Source organism: Carassius carassius, chromosome 42, assembly GCF_963082965.1.
Source record: "Carassius carassius chromosome 42, fCarCar2.1, whole genome shotgun sequence".
Taxonomy (NCBI): Eukaryota; Metazoa; Chordata; class Actinopteri; order Cypriniformes; family Cyprinidae; genus Carassius; species Carassius carassius.
The window spans coordinates 17,657,804-17,673,773 of NC_081796.1; the positions used below are offsets into that span (position 1 = coordinate 17,657,804).

General features: G+C 37.0%; 1 protein-coding gene across 4 annotated transcripts in view; it reads right to left on the reverse strand.

The window, feature by feature from the left end:
* The window catches only part of LOC132123991 (catenin delta-2-like), a 316,895-nt gene that overhangs the window by 64,977 nt on the left and 235,948 nt on the right, over positions 1-15,970 (reverse strand). For all 4 annotated transcript variants that reach the window (XM_059534705.1, XM_059534706.1, XM_059534704.1 and 1 more), the window contains one exon: positions 2,786-2,918. In XM_059534705.1, coding sequence (XP_059390688.1) covers positions 2,786-2,918 — 133 coding nt within the window. The remainder of the gene's footprint in view (positions 1-2,785; positions 2,919-15,970) is intronic.

A 15,970-nucleotide genomic window follows, 5' to 3' on the forward strand; every position in this document is an offset into this window, starting at 1 on the left:
CTGCTTGAATACGTTCAAGGGCAGGACAGCGGTCCCACTGAAAATTTTTCAGAGGCTCCTGGGGCATATGGCGGCTGCGGCAGCACTTTCACTGCTCGGCCTGTTACATATAAGGCCGCTCCAGCACTGGCTTTATGGCTGAGTCCCGAGGTGGGCCTGGAAGCACGGCACTCACCGGGTCCAAGTTACACCGGCCTGGCGCCAGACCCTCACCCTGTGGTTAGATCTTGTTTCTCCGGGCAGGGGTGCCCCTGGAGCAGATCTCCAGGCATGCTATGGTTTACACAGATGCCTCCATTACCGGCTGGGGGGCCACGTACAATGGGCATGCAGCTGCAGTGGCACATCAAATGCCTAGAGTTGTTAGCAGTGCACCTTGCCTTGAACCGTCTCAAAGGTCTCTTACGAGGCAAGCATGTGCTGGTCCAAACGGACAACACAGCGTCTGTTGCGTACATCAACCGACAAGGTGGTCTGCACTCCCGTTGCATGTCACAACTCACCAGCCACCTCCTCCTTTGGAGTCGGAAGGTTTGCAGGTGGCGCAGGTGGGCACTGGAAGGGGCAGCACCCATGGCGCTTTGGTAGGGATCCCATTTTGAGTCGGTCACCGACGTGGCATCGAGAGTGACCGACTGAAAGGGAACGTCTCGGTTAAGTACGCCACGTCCTGTCGCCATGGTTGCTGTACCGCCGCTGAGCTGCCGGGTCTCCGGCTTGGCTCCTCAGCGAAAACCTGGTATGCATTGCACCTGCTCCCTTCTTATATTTACACAGTGATCAGCGGCAGCTGGATGCAATAATTGCATGCCAATGTGCATTGGCTCGTTTAGTTTACACTCGAAGTAGTTTGGTCTATCGAAGCGATATCCCATTTTCACCGACGTGGCGTCTCCGTCCCTCCTTCAGGGAACGAGGGTTACCATACGTTACCGAGACGTTCTACAACATGAGGCCATAAATATTCCTTTCTGTATGAAGTATTCCTTTACGTACAATATAACATTGTAAGCATGTGTTTGAGTTGGTAAAAAGAGCCATCTCATAAGAATCCTTTGTATGGAATTGGTTGGACTGGTCAATGCTGCATGGTTTTGTAATGTTAAAAATCACTCACTAAAGTCTGACTGGTATATTATGCAAAAAAAAAAGAGAAAAATACCATTACCAGGCCTGAAACTATTGTGATGTTGGCTGGTGTAATTTTTCACTATCCACTCCTTAATGTGAAAGCATTTGTGTATGTGTATGTTGAGGAAAAAGACATCTGCTGCAGTATTGTCACATATGATTAACTGTACTGCTTTACCAAGCAAAGGAACTGGAGGGAAGAATAAAATGCTACATACAATGTAAAATGCAATATAAATAGACTCACTTTTAAAAGCAATGAGAAACATCTTAGCTCATTGTCAACATTATAGTTTAGTTAATGGATGCATATCTAATCAAAATCTCAACTATTTTGGTGCAAATTCATAACTGCGGAAGCTAAGTAAATAAGGTAGATGTCAACACAGACAGGTTGGGTGTTCATCAGGACTTAATTCAGGTCTTCCCCATTCAATACGAATATACAGTAATATTAATAATCATTAATGTTATTATTATTATTATTTTTGTTGTTTATAATTTTATTTTGAATGTATCATCATTTAAATTATGAAATGAAACCAATAAAGAAATATAAGGATTTTGCAAATAATATTATTGTACTGTAAAAGAAAAAATCTTATTTAACAACAACTAAATATAAAATAATATAATTACAATGTTGTAATATCTTTGATTTCAAACATTAAAAGCTTTTATTTGGTCGGGAAGATCTTAAAGCTTGCCTTTTATTGGCATCAAATTTGTAAACGACTGTAATTATACATTTGGGAAGATGGTTTGGCACATGTTGCTTTTTTTAAATGCACTTTATAACCAGTTGTTCACAGAGAGAACAAAAAACAGAAGAGAACCACAGATGAAAATTATATGCCAATTGTTTGTTTATTTACAAGAAAAAAATTGCACACAATAGAGCATCTGAATATATATGCCCAAATCAAGCTATGATGGAACATTACTCTAAATATTTTACGAGTACAACACGAAACAAGAAGATTTCAGTGTGTGGTGAAACTGATGAAAGGGCGGATCAAAGAAAGCAGAGGGATTCATTTAGTGTCTTTTCTTAATAAATAAGACATTTTTCAAATGGAGAAAAATGCAGGTTTGAAGTGGAGCTCATTGCTGGATAAACTAATTTGGCTCTCACTGTTTTTTTCTGTCTTTTTTTCCCCCATTAAATATCATTTAAAAGTGTGTCGGCTAGCTCGTCTCTCCTTCTGTTGCTGTTTTGCTCCCGCAGATTTATTCTCCAAATTTAATTTCCTTGTCCTCCAAGCTTCTCTTAAGCCTCTGGGATACAATTATAGAGCTGCTGTGTTGAGAACGGCTGTCAATATGCAGCTTTCTGTGTATTGTTTGGCTGTGCTATTATTGCATAATTACTGGTGCAATCCAAGGCACACTTTATAATTGTGAAAATTTACTGCTGGGAGATCTACCATCAGAGACCTGGCATCAAATTTGTCAACGGTATGTACAAGACTTAATTTCATGCAACGACACGTATCAATAAAAAATTGTGATACAGGTGGTGATACTAAATTTGTGGAAAAATCCAGAATTCAGAACCCACTTTCAACACTAAGTACCTTCTACATGGTCACAAAAAAAGCTTTCTAAACCGATTTTGCTAGTCCTTTGATCAGTGATATAAAATTATATTTACCTCAGCTTTAATCTTGTTGTCTCCAAAGCACAGGTGTTGCAAATATGCCGCTGCATTGGACTGAACTGAGGGAAACTGGTGCTGCAACATCTGAATGACTTCAGGTAACTCAGGATCTCGCCAACCGAACTCCCTACAGAAAAAGAGCGAGTAGGAGAGTGAATTTCAAACATCTGTTGTACAGTAGGTGGGGAAATAGGACGTAAACTGTACATTGCAGGCTGGCAGAGCAGCAACATTACCAAGAACATTTCTAACACATGGAGGTTAAAGTGAAATAAATGTCTTTCCAGAAACTGTTACAGGGAAAATGGTTTCCTTTATTGTGTTATTGCTCTGAAACAGTGAGCTTGGAGAAGAGGTAGGAATTTACAATTGTGAATACCTGTGTGTATGTGAAAATGTTTCTCTCAGTGAGAATGACTAGATTTGATCATTTTCCCTGATACTGAGGAAGTCTGACAGAAAGATTGGTTGTACTCTGAGGGTCTTGGGTTTCTGATGATCTACAGAACCCTGCTGCAGGAATTCTTTTCTTGCCTCACAGAAACCAGCTAGCAAATATCATAAGAAGTGTATACACACAAAAATTCTACATGATGTGTAAAAACATCGAACACATATTTCTAATTTTTTTTTACTTATTTTGTCACAGAAAATAGATGACATTTTTATATATACTATAAACTCTCTCTTTATATTACATATACACACACACAATACAATGTTTTACATTTTCACTTAAATAGAAGAAAAAAGTAAATACATAATAGAAAAATTAAACAAATTTTAAATTGTGTAAACATACACATATTTTTCCAGCTTAAATAGGTGTTTATATCTTCTAAAAAAGTCATTTTATTTATTAAATAAGACTTTAAACTCACACTTTCTCTATATAAACACACACATATGTTGTATGTACTAATGCACCGTTTCGGGCCCGATACTGAGCTCCTGTACTCGTACTCGTTACAATTACCCGATACAAAACGCGATACCACACAGCACGTGACAAGTGCCATATTCAGACAAATAAACACCGACAACAGAACAACAGACAGCAGAATAGAGTTATTAGAGATTAAGGTCGTCTACGTAGGATATCTATGCAATGAATATAATGTTAAACATTCATTATTAACACCTGTATAGCTGACGTGTGCGAGCTGATAAAGCACGCTGAGTGGATTGAGCGTGCAGCGCGGAGATGTGCGAGCTTGTTGAGTGTACAGTGCAATATACAGTTCATCACTGGAAAGTTTGAAGTTCGGTCGGATATGTCAAAAACAGGTAAGTAAAACAATGCACAAGTTACTTAATGGTAGAGGGAGAGAGGGAGAGAAAGAGAGAGAGAGAGAGAGAGAGAGCGAGCGAGCACGCTTGCACACTTCTGTTGTGCGATCTTTGATGTTCACTCACTTAGCACACGCATTTGGATTAAAACTAAATCGTAAAAAAAAGACAATTTATAGGGACATTCACTATAAACATCATTTATTTTCAACCTTAGGCATACATGACTTTCTGGCGAAAGTGAATCTAGCAGCTTGTGTGTAATGCGCTAGGTAGTACGTTACTACTGTCCCTCTCATTCTGCAACAGTACAAATACAAGCACGCGTTGCGCGTGTTTTACTTGCTTGAGTGTTTCTGCATTATATGAGTGGCTTTGGAATATAACACGGATTTGTTTCAGATAAAAAACAAAACAAAATTTTTTTGCTGCATTATTACAGCAACGCGCGTCATTACAGTACTAAGTCCCTACAATGGAGCAGCTCTAATGCTATTAAATTACAGATGATGAACCATAGAGCAAAAACATGAATAAAGAAAGTAACAAAAATTAATTAAGTGTGAAAATAAATGAATGATATACAGTTAAACCAAAAATTATTCAGAGACCAGATATAATTATTATAATTTTTTTTACTAGTTGGTGCAGGACACTATAGTTCATTTATGTAAGTAAGGTTAGCAAAAAAAAGTAAACTGTGACAAATTATACCCAAAAATTCTTCAAACAGTGGACTACCAGTGAAATTGATACAAATTTGGGACCAAAAATTAGTTCAGGTTTGCATGAACCAGGATGACAGCATGCCCAGCAGACTACAGACAGTAATTAAGGCTATGAGTTGCCCGTTCTAAGTATCGATAGTTTTGTAAATATAACAGCTGTCATACTAACAGCTGTCTGAATAATTTTTGGTTGATTGTAATCCATTACATACCTTTCTATCAATGTTATCTAACATTATCAAGATGAATTTGTTCTGACACAGTTTAATAATGAGTTCTTGTCATATTTTATTACCATCTTCTAAAGTATGGAGAATAAACTGTGATCATGTGAAATGTTGAAGGTGTCTGAATAAATTTTGGTTTGACTATCTATTTAATAAATTAAGTCAACCAGCTAACATTATACATACTCTTTTGGTTTCTGTACCCAATATTTAAAAAAATTACAAATGCAATAAAAATATCAGTACTCAGTATCGGCAATTACCAAAAATAAAAGTAATGGTATCGGGCGAGTACTGGAAAAATTGGTATTGGTGCATTCGTAGTTGTATGTATGTTAATATATAATATTATACACATATTGATTGGGTTTTTTATACTTCTATTTTGATGTATATTAAATTATTATGTATATAAAAGTCCATTTAGCAACCACCAAAGTCCATAGCAACCACATAGCAACGACCTGGCAACAAAACAAAAGATTAAGTATACATTTCAGTAAGTTTTGCACAAACAAGATGCACTCAGATGGTGTAAAAGTCTAGTTTATATTCCTTAAGTTAACACATACAAACAAGTGCATGGCTGTCATGCCCATTTATTTGTTTTTTGTTAGTTACAGAATATTTTCATACCTCAGAGTTCATCACAGAGAATGGCTGACTTTGATAAATAAAGGACCTAAACAAATGCCTTTTATCGAAGCAAGATTGCATTTGATAGAGATAAGAAGAACCACAGGAGGGATTCAGGAGGTTGCTGGTGTCTTAAGTCCTTAACCTAGGGGCCAGCTCTGCCTGAAGGCAGCTGGTCTCTCCTGTCTCTGCAAACAGAAAGATAAGCATCAGTCTGCCTGCAGTTAGGGGCCCATTCCTCCTGAGGATCAGTCTTCCCACCCGCCAGCCCGTAATCAAAATGAAAATGATCAGCTGATAAGATAAGCATTGTGCTTTTTGATTAATTAAAACTTAGCAGGCATTCTCAGTTCAACTGAAACCCCAGTAATGTGCTGTGTAAAGTTGGGGAGGGTGGGTGCAGTTTTCATAGGCACTGTACTAAATGCCATAAAATGAGGCCAGTTGACACCATCAGAAGAGTTTCTTTTCCTTTTCCCCCATCGATGTGCAGGAACTTTACAGGCAGCGTGACAGAACTGGGGCAGAAGAAAGAAGTTTTCTGTGTGTGTGTATGCGCATTCCAGTGCGTTTATCAGAGAGGACAGATCAGAAGTAGTACATGGCAATCCAATGCATGATCATACAACTACGCTTGTGCGCAGACAGCACATACACGCACACACACATGCAGAACAGCCACCACAACTACTATGTTTTATGTAGATCTTCACAAGCGTCAGAGTCAGTTTACATCACAATCACACAGACTGAGCGCTTGCATGCACAAAGACTATCAAACAGCACCTTATGAGGAAAAACCCAAAGGTTTACATAATAATAATAATGATAATAAAAGTAATGCAATGAATCTGTTTATGAGATCCTAAAATTATAAATTAATTCACAGACTAAGATGACACAATGTACATGCAAAAAAAAAACCCAAGGCAACAAGTAAACTTATTTGCATGCTGAATTTTGAGTTAAACCATTTATAACATTTTCCTATGACTGTGAGTTGATTCCAAAAATAGAATTTATTTCTTCATTTCAGAGGCACTGAGTATCGAGAGTCAGATTCCACGCAAAGGAATCGACTCCACTCAGGTACATGAAACGTTCAAGCAGTATTCCTCTAATCTAAACTAATGTACATCCCAAAGAAGCCTCAACAGCAATGATGCTGGGAGTCGACGCAAAAGAATCAAGAGTCATTTTTCACTTTAGACGATTGATCATATCTTCGTTGATGCTTCTTGAGAATTGTTTACTCTTGCTTGGAACAAAATTGAGGATTATTTACATCGATTAAAAATTTTTGAGCACTAAGAAATGTGATTGAGAACCGACTTTTCACCAGCGACAACTGATCATATTTTCATTAACACATTTTTTTTCAAAACTGCTGATTTGTTTACAACAAAACATTTAAATCACTTATTTGAACAATAATGACATTTAACATTTAAAAGTCTTAATTGCCTTGAATGCATAACAGTATGACTTTGTGTAAAGCTGCTTTGATATACTGTGAAAAGTGCTATTTCAAAAAAATGTGAAAAGAGAAAATATAAAAATAATTTCCAAATCAAAATATTAACAAACATTATTAGCACACACACACACACACACACACACACACACACACACACACACACACACACACACACACACACACACACACACACACACGCACACACACACACACACATATATATGCACACATACATATATTGATACAAATACTGGAGGGTACTTATATGTATCATCAGTATGTTTTGTCTGTAAAAATAAATAACAACAACTAAATACTACATTACAAATTCCTGCTCTTCATAATCTTACATTACACAATACATATCTTCTGACTGACAGTGAAAGAATGGTGTAGTGCAGCAATTTCACATTCACTATGGACGGACAAACATTTTTATTGCATTGTGTCTGGATTATGTAAATTGTGTAAATGCTTCAACATAAACACACCCATTCAGACTGCAACAAATGCAACGATTCAGCGATCGAGGAGACACAGTCAACCACAAATTCATCAGCTTTCTCGCAGCTGCACAAACACAAGTGAATGGGCGTCAAAGTGGCAGAGACAACACAAGAAGTCTTCAAAATAAAGCTGTCTAAACATCTAGCTTCTCCTTCCGTGTTCAAACAATCCGTATCATCACAACACAGCTCCAGGCAACAGCTGCCGAAATGCAGGATTGCACAATGAGCGTCCTACACCCATTAAATCTGGGGAGTGATGGGTCCACCCAAGACGACTGCTGGCAAGGCAATGGGCAGTGGCTAATGCAGGCAGACAGGTGTTGTCATGGGCTCCATCCAACGGCCTGCACCTTCCCCTGGCCAAAGGATTTATTTTTAGCAGATGTTATTAATGGACTCTCAGAAATGGCAGTGTAAGCTAGAGGTGTTGTAAAGTGAAACTGTCCCTGTGATTCCTTTAATGGCCATTAAGTTAAATTACAGGCACCATGCAACATCATTATGCATTTAAAGCCATTAATACAAGTACTTAAAGCTGCCATAGTGTATAAAGCTGATTTAATCTCACGCCAGTTTGAGGTCAGACTCAAGAGTTCATTGACAAAGCTGATTTATCCCACTTCAATCAATACCTTCGTCTGATTGTCTTACAACTACACCAGTCCCAGAAGGCAAAGGAGCAATAAATAACTGGCATAGACACATAATGAAGTCTGCAAAAAGAATTCTGTTGGTCACAAAGACGAATTCGGAGGAAGAAGTACAGTGACATACACAATACATACAGTGTCAAAGGGACTCTGTAGTTCGAGGCAGTGAGTTGATTTCCTCCTACATGAGTTACGCACTGCTCTACTATAATTTCACCCTCACAGCCCATGACATTCACAATTTCACTTTTCTAATCTTCGACCAGTGGTGAACAGTAACGAAGTAGCTTTACTTCGTTACTGTACTTAAGTAAATTTTTCAAGTATCTGTACTTTACTGGAGTAGTTTTATTTTGAGTAACTTTTACTTTTACTTCACTACATTCCAAAGCATAAAATCGTACTTTTAACTTCACTACATTTCATAAAACATATCGTTGCTCCCTATAATATATCACGTGCTCCGACACGCAGAAGCGGTGTTTGATTCATCATGAACGAACTGAGTCTTTTCAAAATAAACTTAAATCGGATCGCAAATCGCACCAAACGATTCGTTTACGAATTAGAATGATCCGATTGCAGCCTACTGTCTATGGATTGCAGCTGTTCTGGAGTCGACCACTCACTGATTAAAATGAACCTTTTAGTGCGAGTCTACAGAAGTAAGAACCGGGAGATCTTGTGAGCGCGCGTGGGTCTGATGTTGCTAAAAGTAAGTTACTAATGTCGAAATTTTGGATTAATTATTGTAACTGAAAATCATATTTAGGTCAAAATTGTCAGTTGTTTGGGAACTAAATCCGTTGTAAAGAGTGATCTATTTAAGCCCACTGAAATACTCGAGTGCAGATGATTCAGACACATCAATTTTAGGTAAAAAAAAAAATAAATACATAAATAAATAAACACACATTAAAATTACACAGATTAAATACAATAACTCATGCACGTTCAAATTCCCCGCTGCCGTAATGTTAACAGTTTTATTAAAATGCTACCATCCCTATGTGACGTCTGTTTTTATATTGTTTATCAACAGTAACGTTTGGATTAAGTAGACAGACATGAATGTTTATTCATAACCGTACTGAAAATAAGTAAATATTGTTAGCTGATGCTAACTGTCTAGCTAACAAGCTTGCTGTTGCTAAGTTGAGGTAATTTTTATATATAATGTCCAAATATTTTTATTCAACCACCTATATATATATATATATAGATAGATTACATCTGGGGAGAAAAGAAAGGATGTGATGTTCAGAACATGGTAACTACAGTAATTATCAAAGTGGGAAGAGATGCACCCTGTTTGGCCAGGGGTGTTTTTACACCACAGACAAGGTTTGAGAAGGAAATAAAATCCAGGGGCGTAGCCATCTTTTCAGAAGTGAGGGGGACAGAAATTATATATATATAGGCTATATATGTAGGCTATATAACATTTCTTTAATCTATATAGCTTACCAATCAACAGTTTTTGAACAGTAATATTTTTTATGTTTTTAAAGAAGTATCTTCTATTCACCAAGACTGCATTTATTTGATCCAAAGTACAGCAAAAAACAGTAATATTGTGAAATATTTTTATATTTAAAATAACTTTTTTCCCTATTTGAATGTATTTTAAATTGTAATTTATTCCTGTGATCAAAGCTGTATTTTCAGCATCATTACTCCAGTCTTTAGTGTCACATCCTTCAGAAATCATTCTAATATGCTGATTTGCTGATTATCAATATTTTAAACATGAGTATTTTTTTCAGTAGCCTATTCTTTGATGAATATAAGGATCCAAAAATTAGCATTTATGTGAAATAAAAAGATTTTGCAGCATTGTACACTTTAAATCATTCAAAAGCTTACAGTCAATATAATTTTAGTTTTTTGGAAAATAAATTATAGAAATGAACACTTCTACTTAGCAAGGGCTCTTTTGTGGTTTCGAGTCTCAGGCCGGCAACACCATGACTAAGGTTCTCTTGAGCAAGACACCGAACCCCCAACTGCTCCCCAGGCGCCGCAGCATAAATGATGCCCACTGCTCCGGGTGTGTGTTCTCAGTGTGTGTGTGTTCACTGCTGTGTGTGTGCACTTTGGATGGGTTAAATACAGTGCACGAATTCTGAGTATGGGTAACCATACTTGGCTGTATGTCACGTCACTTCACTTCACTGATCAAAAGTGATGATAAAGACATAATTTTCTATTTCAGATCCAGATTTCTATTTCAAAATAAATGCTGTTCTTCTGAACTTTCTATTCATCAAAGAAACCTTTTTTTTTTATTATTTCTGAAGGATTGTCTGACTGGAGTATTGATGCTTAAAATTCAGCTTTGAAATTTCAACAAATTACATTTTGAAATATATATATATATTTATCATCTTTATCATCACTTTTGATCAATTTAAAGTGAAGTGACGTGACATACAGCCAAGTATGGTTACCCATGGTTATGGTTACCCAGACTGGTAGTGGATACAATAGGCAACTTAAATTTTTCTCAAATTTCTAACTTTTAATTGGCTTAGAAATCTATAACTGCTGGACAATAACAAATAATAATGATTTGTTTATATACTACAAAATGTTTTTATCAATTAGCACTGCATTGTTCATACTTTATTTATCACCTGCTGAAGATGACTTGAAAAACCATATATTATTGCAATCGTATGTTTAATGTCTTCGTGTTTCCAAAAGTTTCTGGCCTTTTTTTTCTGTGTAAAAACTGCTTTCATACAACAATAGCTGGACGCTTTTGCCCATATTAGGAATTTCCTGATATGACTTTCTGCGCAAGAGCGCCCTCCGGCTTCGAGTATGAATGAAACACACACTGCAGGAGAGTTCAGCGCTCTGTGATGTTCATCTCGCTGTATTCTGGGTCCGAATAAAATATCAAATCATGTGCAGCCTATCACGTCTCTTTGAGCTTAAATCTATATTTATTCACAAAAGCTCTTGAAAACCTCTATGTTTATAAACCTCTATAATTATATTTTCCTTTAAAATGTTCTTCCTAACTTCAGGCCTTATTATCATGTCATATATAGTCCTAACTGTGATGTTCTGTAAAACAACAAACTTTAAAATACTTTGTTCTTACTGGTGAAAATCAGATGGTCATCTCTGTTTTCTCTCATGTACATCACAGTGTAAGCTTTTACAGTTAACATCACTCTCATCAGCGTAGTCCATATCAACAACAAAAATATATCTTGACTCCATATAGTTGTTATTTTGGAAAAAATCCCAGGTATTTGGAGCAGTAGGATTATTAAAAATATGTGCGAATATAAAATTTAATTAAGTAGCCTATATAAAATTTCAGTACTTTTTTACTTAAGTACATAAAAAATCGAGTACTTTTGTACTTTCACTTGAGTAAAATTGAAAAAGGAGTACTTTTACTCTTACTGGAGTAATATTTTATTATATGTATCTGTACTTTTACTCAAGTACTTGATTTGTGTACTTCGTCCACCACTGTCTTCGACAGTGTCCCACCCAGGCCAGCCCAGGTAAATTTCGACCTGTCCAGGAAGATAAAAGTAACCACCACAAATATCCACCGCCCCCTGCCATCAGCTCCTATGTCTCACACACACAAATGCGACTTTAGCACTACATCTAATAATGACTACGCACACGTTTGTAAGGAAGCTTGTAAATTAATTTCTCTATCCGTTGCTGTCACGTCATCTTTTCTGTTTCTTATAGCATTATAGTTTTATAGTTTGTAGTGTGATCAACGTTTGAGTAAGTACTAGTAAACATGTTAGGGAAGTAACATATAATATTTTAATTATATTTTGATAAAAATTAACGAAATGAATTGAATGACTCAAAAAAATGTTTTTTTTTCATTTTGCTGAATGAGACTCAAAGGTCAGAGTCAGTAAAATGATCAGAACTTCCCATCACTAAGACGCAGTGCATTCAGCTGATTGACCGAAGCATGACTATAAAACAGCGTTTCCAAGAACCTGTCACTTACTGACTGTTTGGGTTTATAACTTAATTTGTCTGTTAATATGCACATAGTTTGTTACTCAGATGCAGGCAGAGTACTGCATGAGACAAAAAAGTAATATAGCCAAAACCACTACATAAAGTCTCTCTTTAGTGTAGATGCATGTTGATTTTATCAGATGGTGTCATGATAATAAATCAGGACTTAAGGAGTATAGTGAGAGTTACTCCTGGTTAACAGGTCGTGTTTAGTCACTATTTAAAATTGTTTTATGACAACAGAAAATATGTAAATTGGAACAGCTTTATTGGGCATTCAGTATGTGACAGTTCAGAGAGTAGACCAGATCTGAAGTGCCAAAAATGTCTAAACGCAAACCTGACACCATAAATATTCTAATTAATATGTGATGTCACCTGCCGCCACAAGTCTCAAAAACACTGCTCGGTGTCCTATAGTTCTCTTCAATAGATTTGAGTTTTTGTATGTGTGTGTTTGCATCTGAATGTATGAGGTGTGCATATATTTATAAACATGATCCAAAGCTACAGTAACAGATTTCCATTCTCATAATTTTAGGCAAATTTGGGGATAGTTTACACATGCTGGATAGAAGCATCACAAAAAAAAAAAAATACTGTATACTGTAGTTTGCTTGAGGTGCATACATTGTTTCCAAAGGGAAGTCGTGGCCTAATGGTTAGAGAGTTGGACTCCTAATCGAAAGGTTGTGAGTTCAAGCCTTGGGCTGGCAGGAATTGTGGGTGGGGGGAGTGCATGTACAGTTCTCTCTCCACCTGCAATACCACGACTTAGGTGCCCTTGAGCAAGGCACTGAACCCCCCAACTGCTCCCCGGGCGCTGCAGCATAAATGGCTGCCTACTGCTCCGGGTGTGTGTTCACAGTGTGTGTGTGTGTTATCACTGCTCTGTGTGTGTGCACTTCGGATGGGTTAAAAGCAGAGCACGAATTCTGAGTATTGCTCACCATACTTGGCTGAATGTCACTTCACTTTTGTTTATTGTTTTAAAATGACATACACAACTCTGATGGAAACACATATACAGAATAAAATTATAAATGCACTACCCTTTAAAAGTTTGGAGTCTGTAAGATTTTAAATGTTTTTGAAAGAAGTCTCTTATGCTCATGCATACTACATTTATTTCTGCCATGGCAACTCTCAGAGAGTTAAGAATGGTAATATACATGGCAATGTAAATGTGTTTGTTCTTGGCGGAATAGATCTGCTACATTGCTGCTGCAGCAGAGGAAGTAGTGAGACTTGTTTCTTCCAAAACATCCAATGACATGCTGCTGTGAGCATTTAAGAAATACATAACATATATGAAATAACCCCCATTTTAACCTACATGAAATCACCCCATAGCAGATCTATACAGGTGGAGATGGGGGAGGTGGAGGGTTTCTGAAGTGTGTTGGAAGTCGTGGCCTAGTGGTTAGAGAGTATGACTCCTAACCGTAGGGTTGTGGGTTCAAGTCCCGGGCCGGCAATACCACGACTTAGGTGCACTTGAGCAAGGCACCGAATCCCCAACTGCTCCCCGGGCACCGCAGCATAAATGGCTGTTCACGGTGTGTGTGTGCACTTTGGATGGGTTAAATGCAGAGCGTGAATTCTGAGTATGGGTCACCAAACTTGGCTGAATGTCACGTTACTTTCACTTATTGGCTGCTGATGTGATTATATCAGATGGCGATCAGCCTGCGCCATCTAGAGTTTTATGAAGAACAAATATTATTGTATCAAAAATACAGTAAAATAGTAAACAGTAAAATATGATTACAAATAAAACAAATGTTTTTTCATGCTATTTAACAAAATGTATTTAAAAGTGTGATTTTCCTGATATATCCCAACAGCTGATAAAATATGAATTACAAACTTTTTAGTCAGCCAGTCAAATCTAGATATAACAAAAACAAAAGGTCAACCAATTGCTAGTTTTTGCAGATTAATCGTCACTGATTGTCAATTGCAGGACCTATCAGCAAAAATCAATCCATGTCCGCGTGGCACTGTGCTTTTTGCCTGGTGTGTGACTGCCATATTTTTTTATATTTTGATTAGGTAATCAAGTGTTCTAAAATAGAAGCAATTAGTGTTTGAGGCCCCGTTTATACACTAGTGTGCTTTCTTTTAAAAAAGAAATGATTTCATGTATGTTACACTGGCGTCTCAGAAACTATCTCCGTTTACACTACATAACTGAAAACGCATGTCATGTGACCAGTCATGCACACTGGGCATGCGCGTAAAAGTTTAAACAAAAAGTCGGTTGATAGTCACTGACAGGTTCAACAATGAGCATGATGGCAAGGAAAGTCTTTGTGTGAACAGATGATGAGGTGGAATTGTTACTCAAAGTAACTAATGATTACAAGACGGCTATGGCGGCCGAAAATGTCGATTGGGAGTCATGCCAAAACAAATATATCGACTTACTCGACAGAGACATGATACGGTTACACGGACGTCAAGGGTATGCAGAGATCACGTGGGCAGCCAGGCCATCATTTTCGTAAGTCTCCATTTTGGTCCATTTACACTGAAATGCAACTAATCTAAAACAGGGTCAGCTGTGTTTTCAAAAGTCTCCGTTTTTGCACGTGGAAAACGATAGGCGTAACCGTAGTAAACGTTAGACGTTTTAAAACGAAAATGCACTAGTGTAAGCAGGGCATGACAGTATACAAACAATATTCAAAATGTATGTAATTTTAATGCTATGGCCTTTGTGTAGATTTTTTAAAGATGGCCATCTTTAAGCATTACAGTTGAAATTAAATTGGAACACAATAAGAGTCCATTTGTAATATTAACTAAGATTAATAAAAGCTGTAGAAGTAGGCCTATTGTCCCTTTTATAGTGAACATTAGTTAATGAACTATGAACTAACTTTAATGATCAATATATAATTAATATTCATAGTTTTATTCATTTACAAAATATGGCTCAGTATTTGTATTTTATTTTATGTATTTATTTATTGTTTTTTTGGTTTGGTTGATTAATCCGGACAGGGTGGTACAACCTAGCTATTGGTATCAGTAAAATGCACTATTGGTCTTCGTTCTCTAATAAAGACTACCATCAATTCATCCAGCAATTTAGAAATGAATTCAATTTAATTGCAACACAGAAGTAAATTAGCTAGATAGGATGAGTTGTTTAGCAGAAAAGCACCATACTTAATAATCAGGAATCATTACTGAACCACACCACACATAAGTCCTCTTCAATGAGTTTTTAATAAGATAAGAGTCCAGCTACATTCCACAGATGGCCTGATTTATTGATAAGTTTGAAGCCAAAGAAACGATATGGTGATCTATTGATGCCCGCTGAAATAAGAAAAAAATCTCCTGGGTAATGATCAAATTTCTTCTCAAGAGCTAGGGGCGGAATTTGATTTTAAATGAGGCAATTATCAGGGTAGAGTTCCTTAGAGAGTCCCCAGACTCCATCACAGTGGCACCACAGAAAGTAATGAGAGAGATGATCATATTGGTTAATGGTTCCAAAAAAATGCTGCCATCCTTCCATTCCATTTTTTTATGTTTTCGAAAGATTATGCTTGGACTGCATTTATTTGTTCAAAAATACATATAATTACATAGGGCTGCACGATTAATCGCATGCGATTGTCATGCATGTCT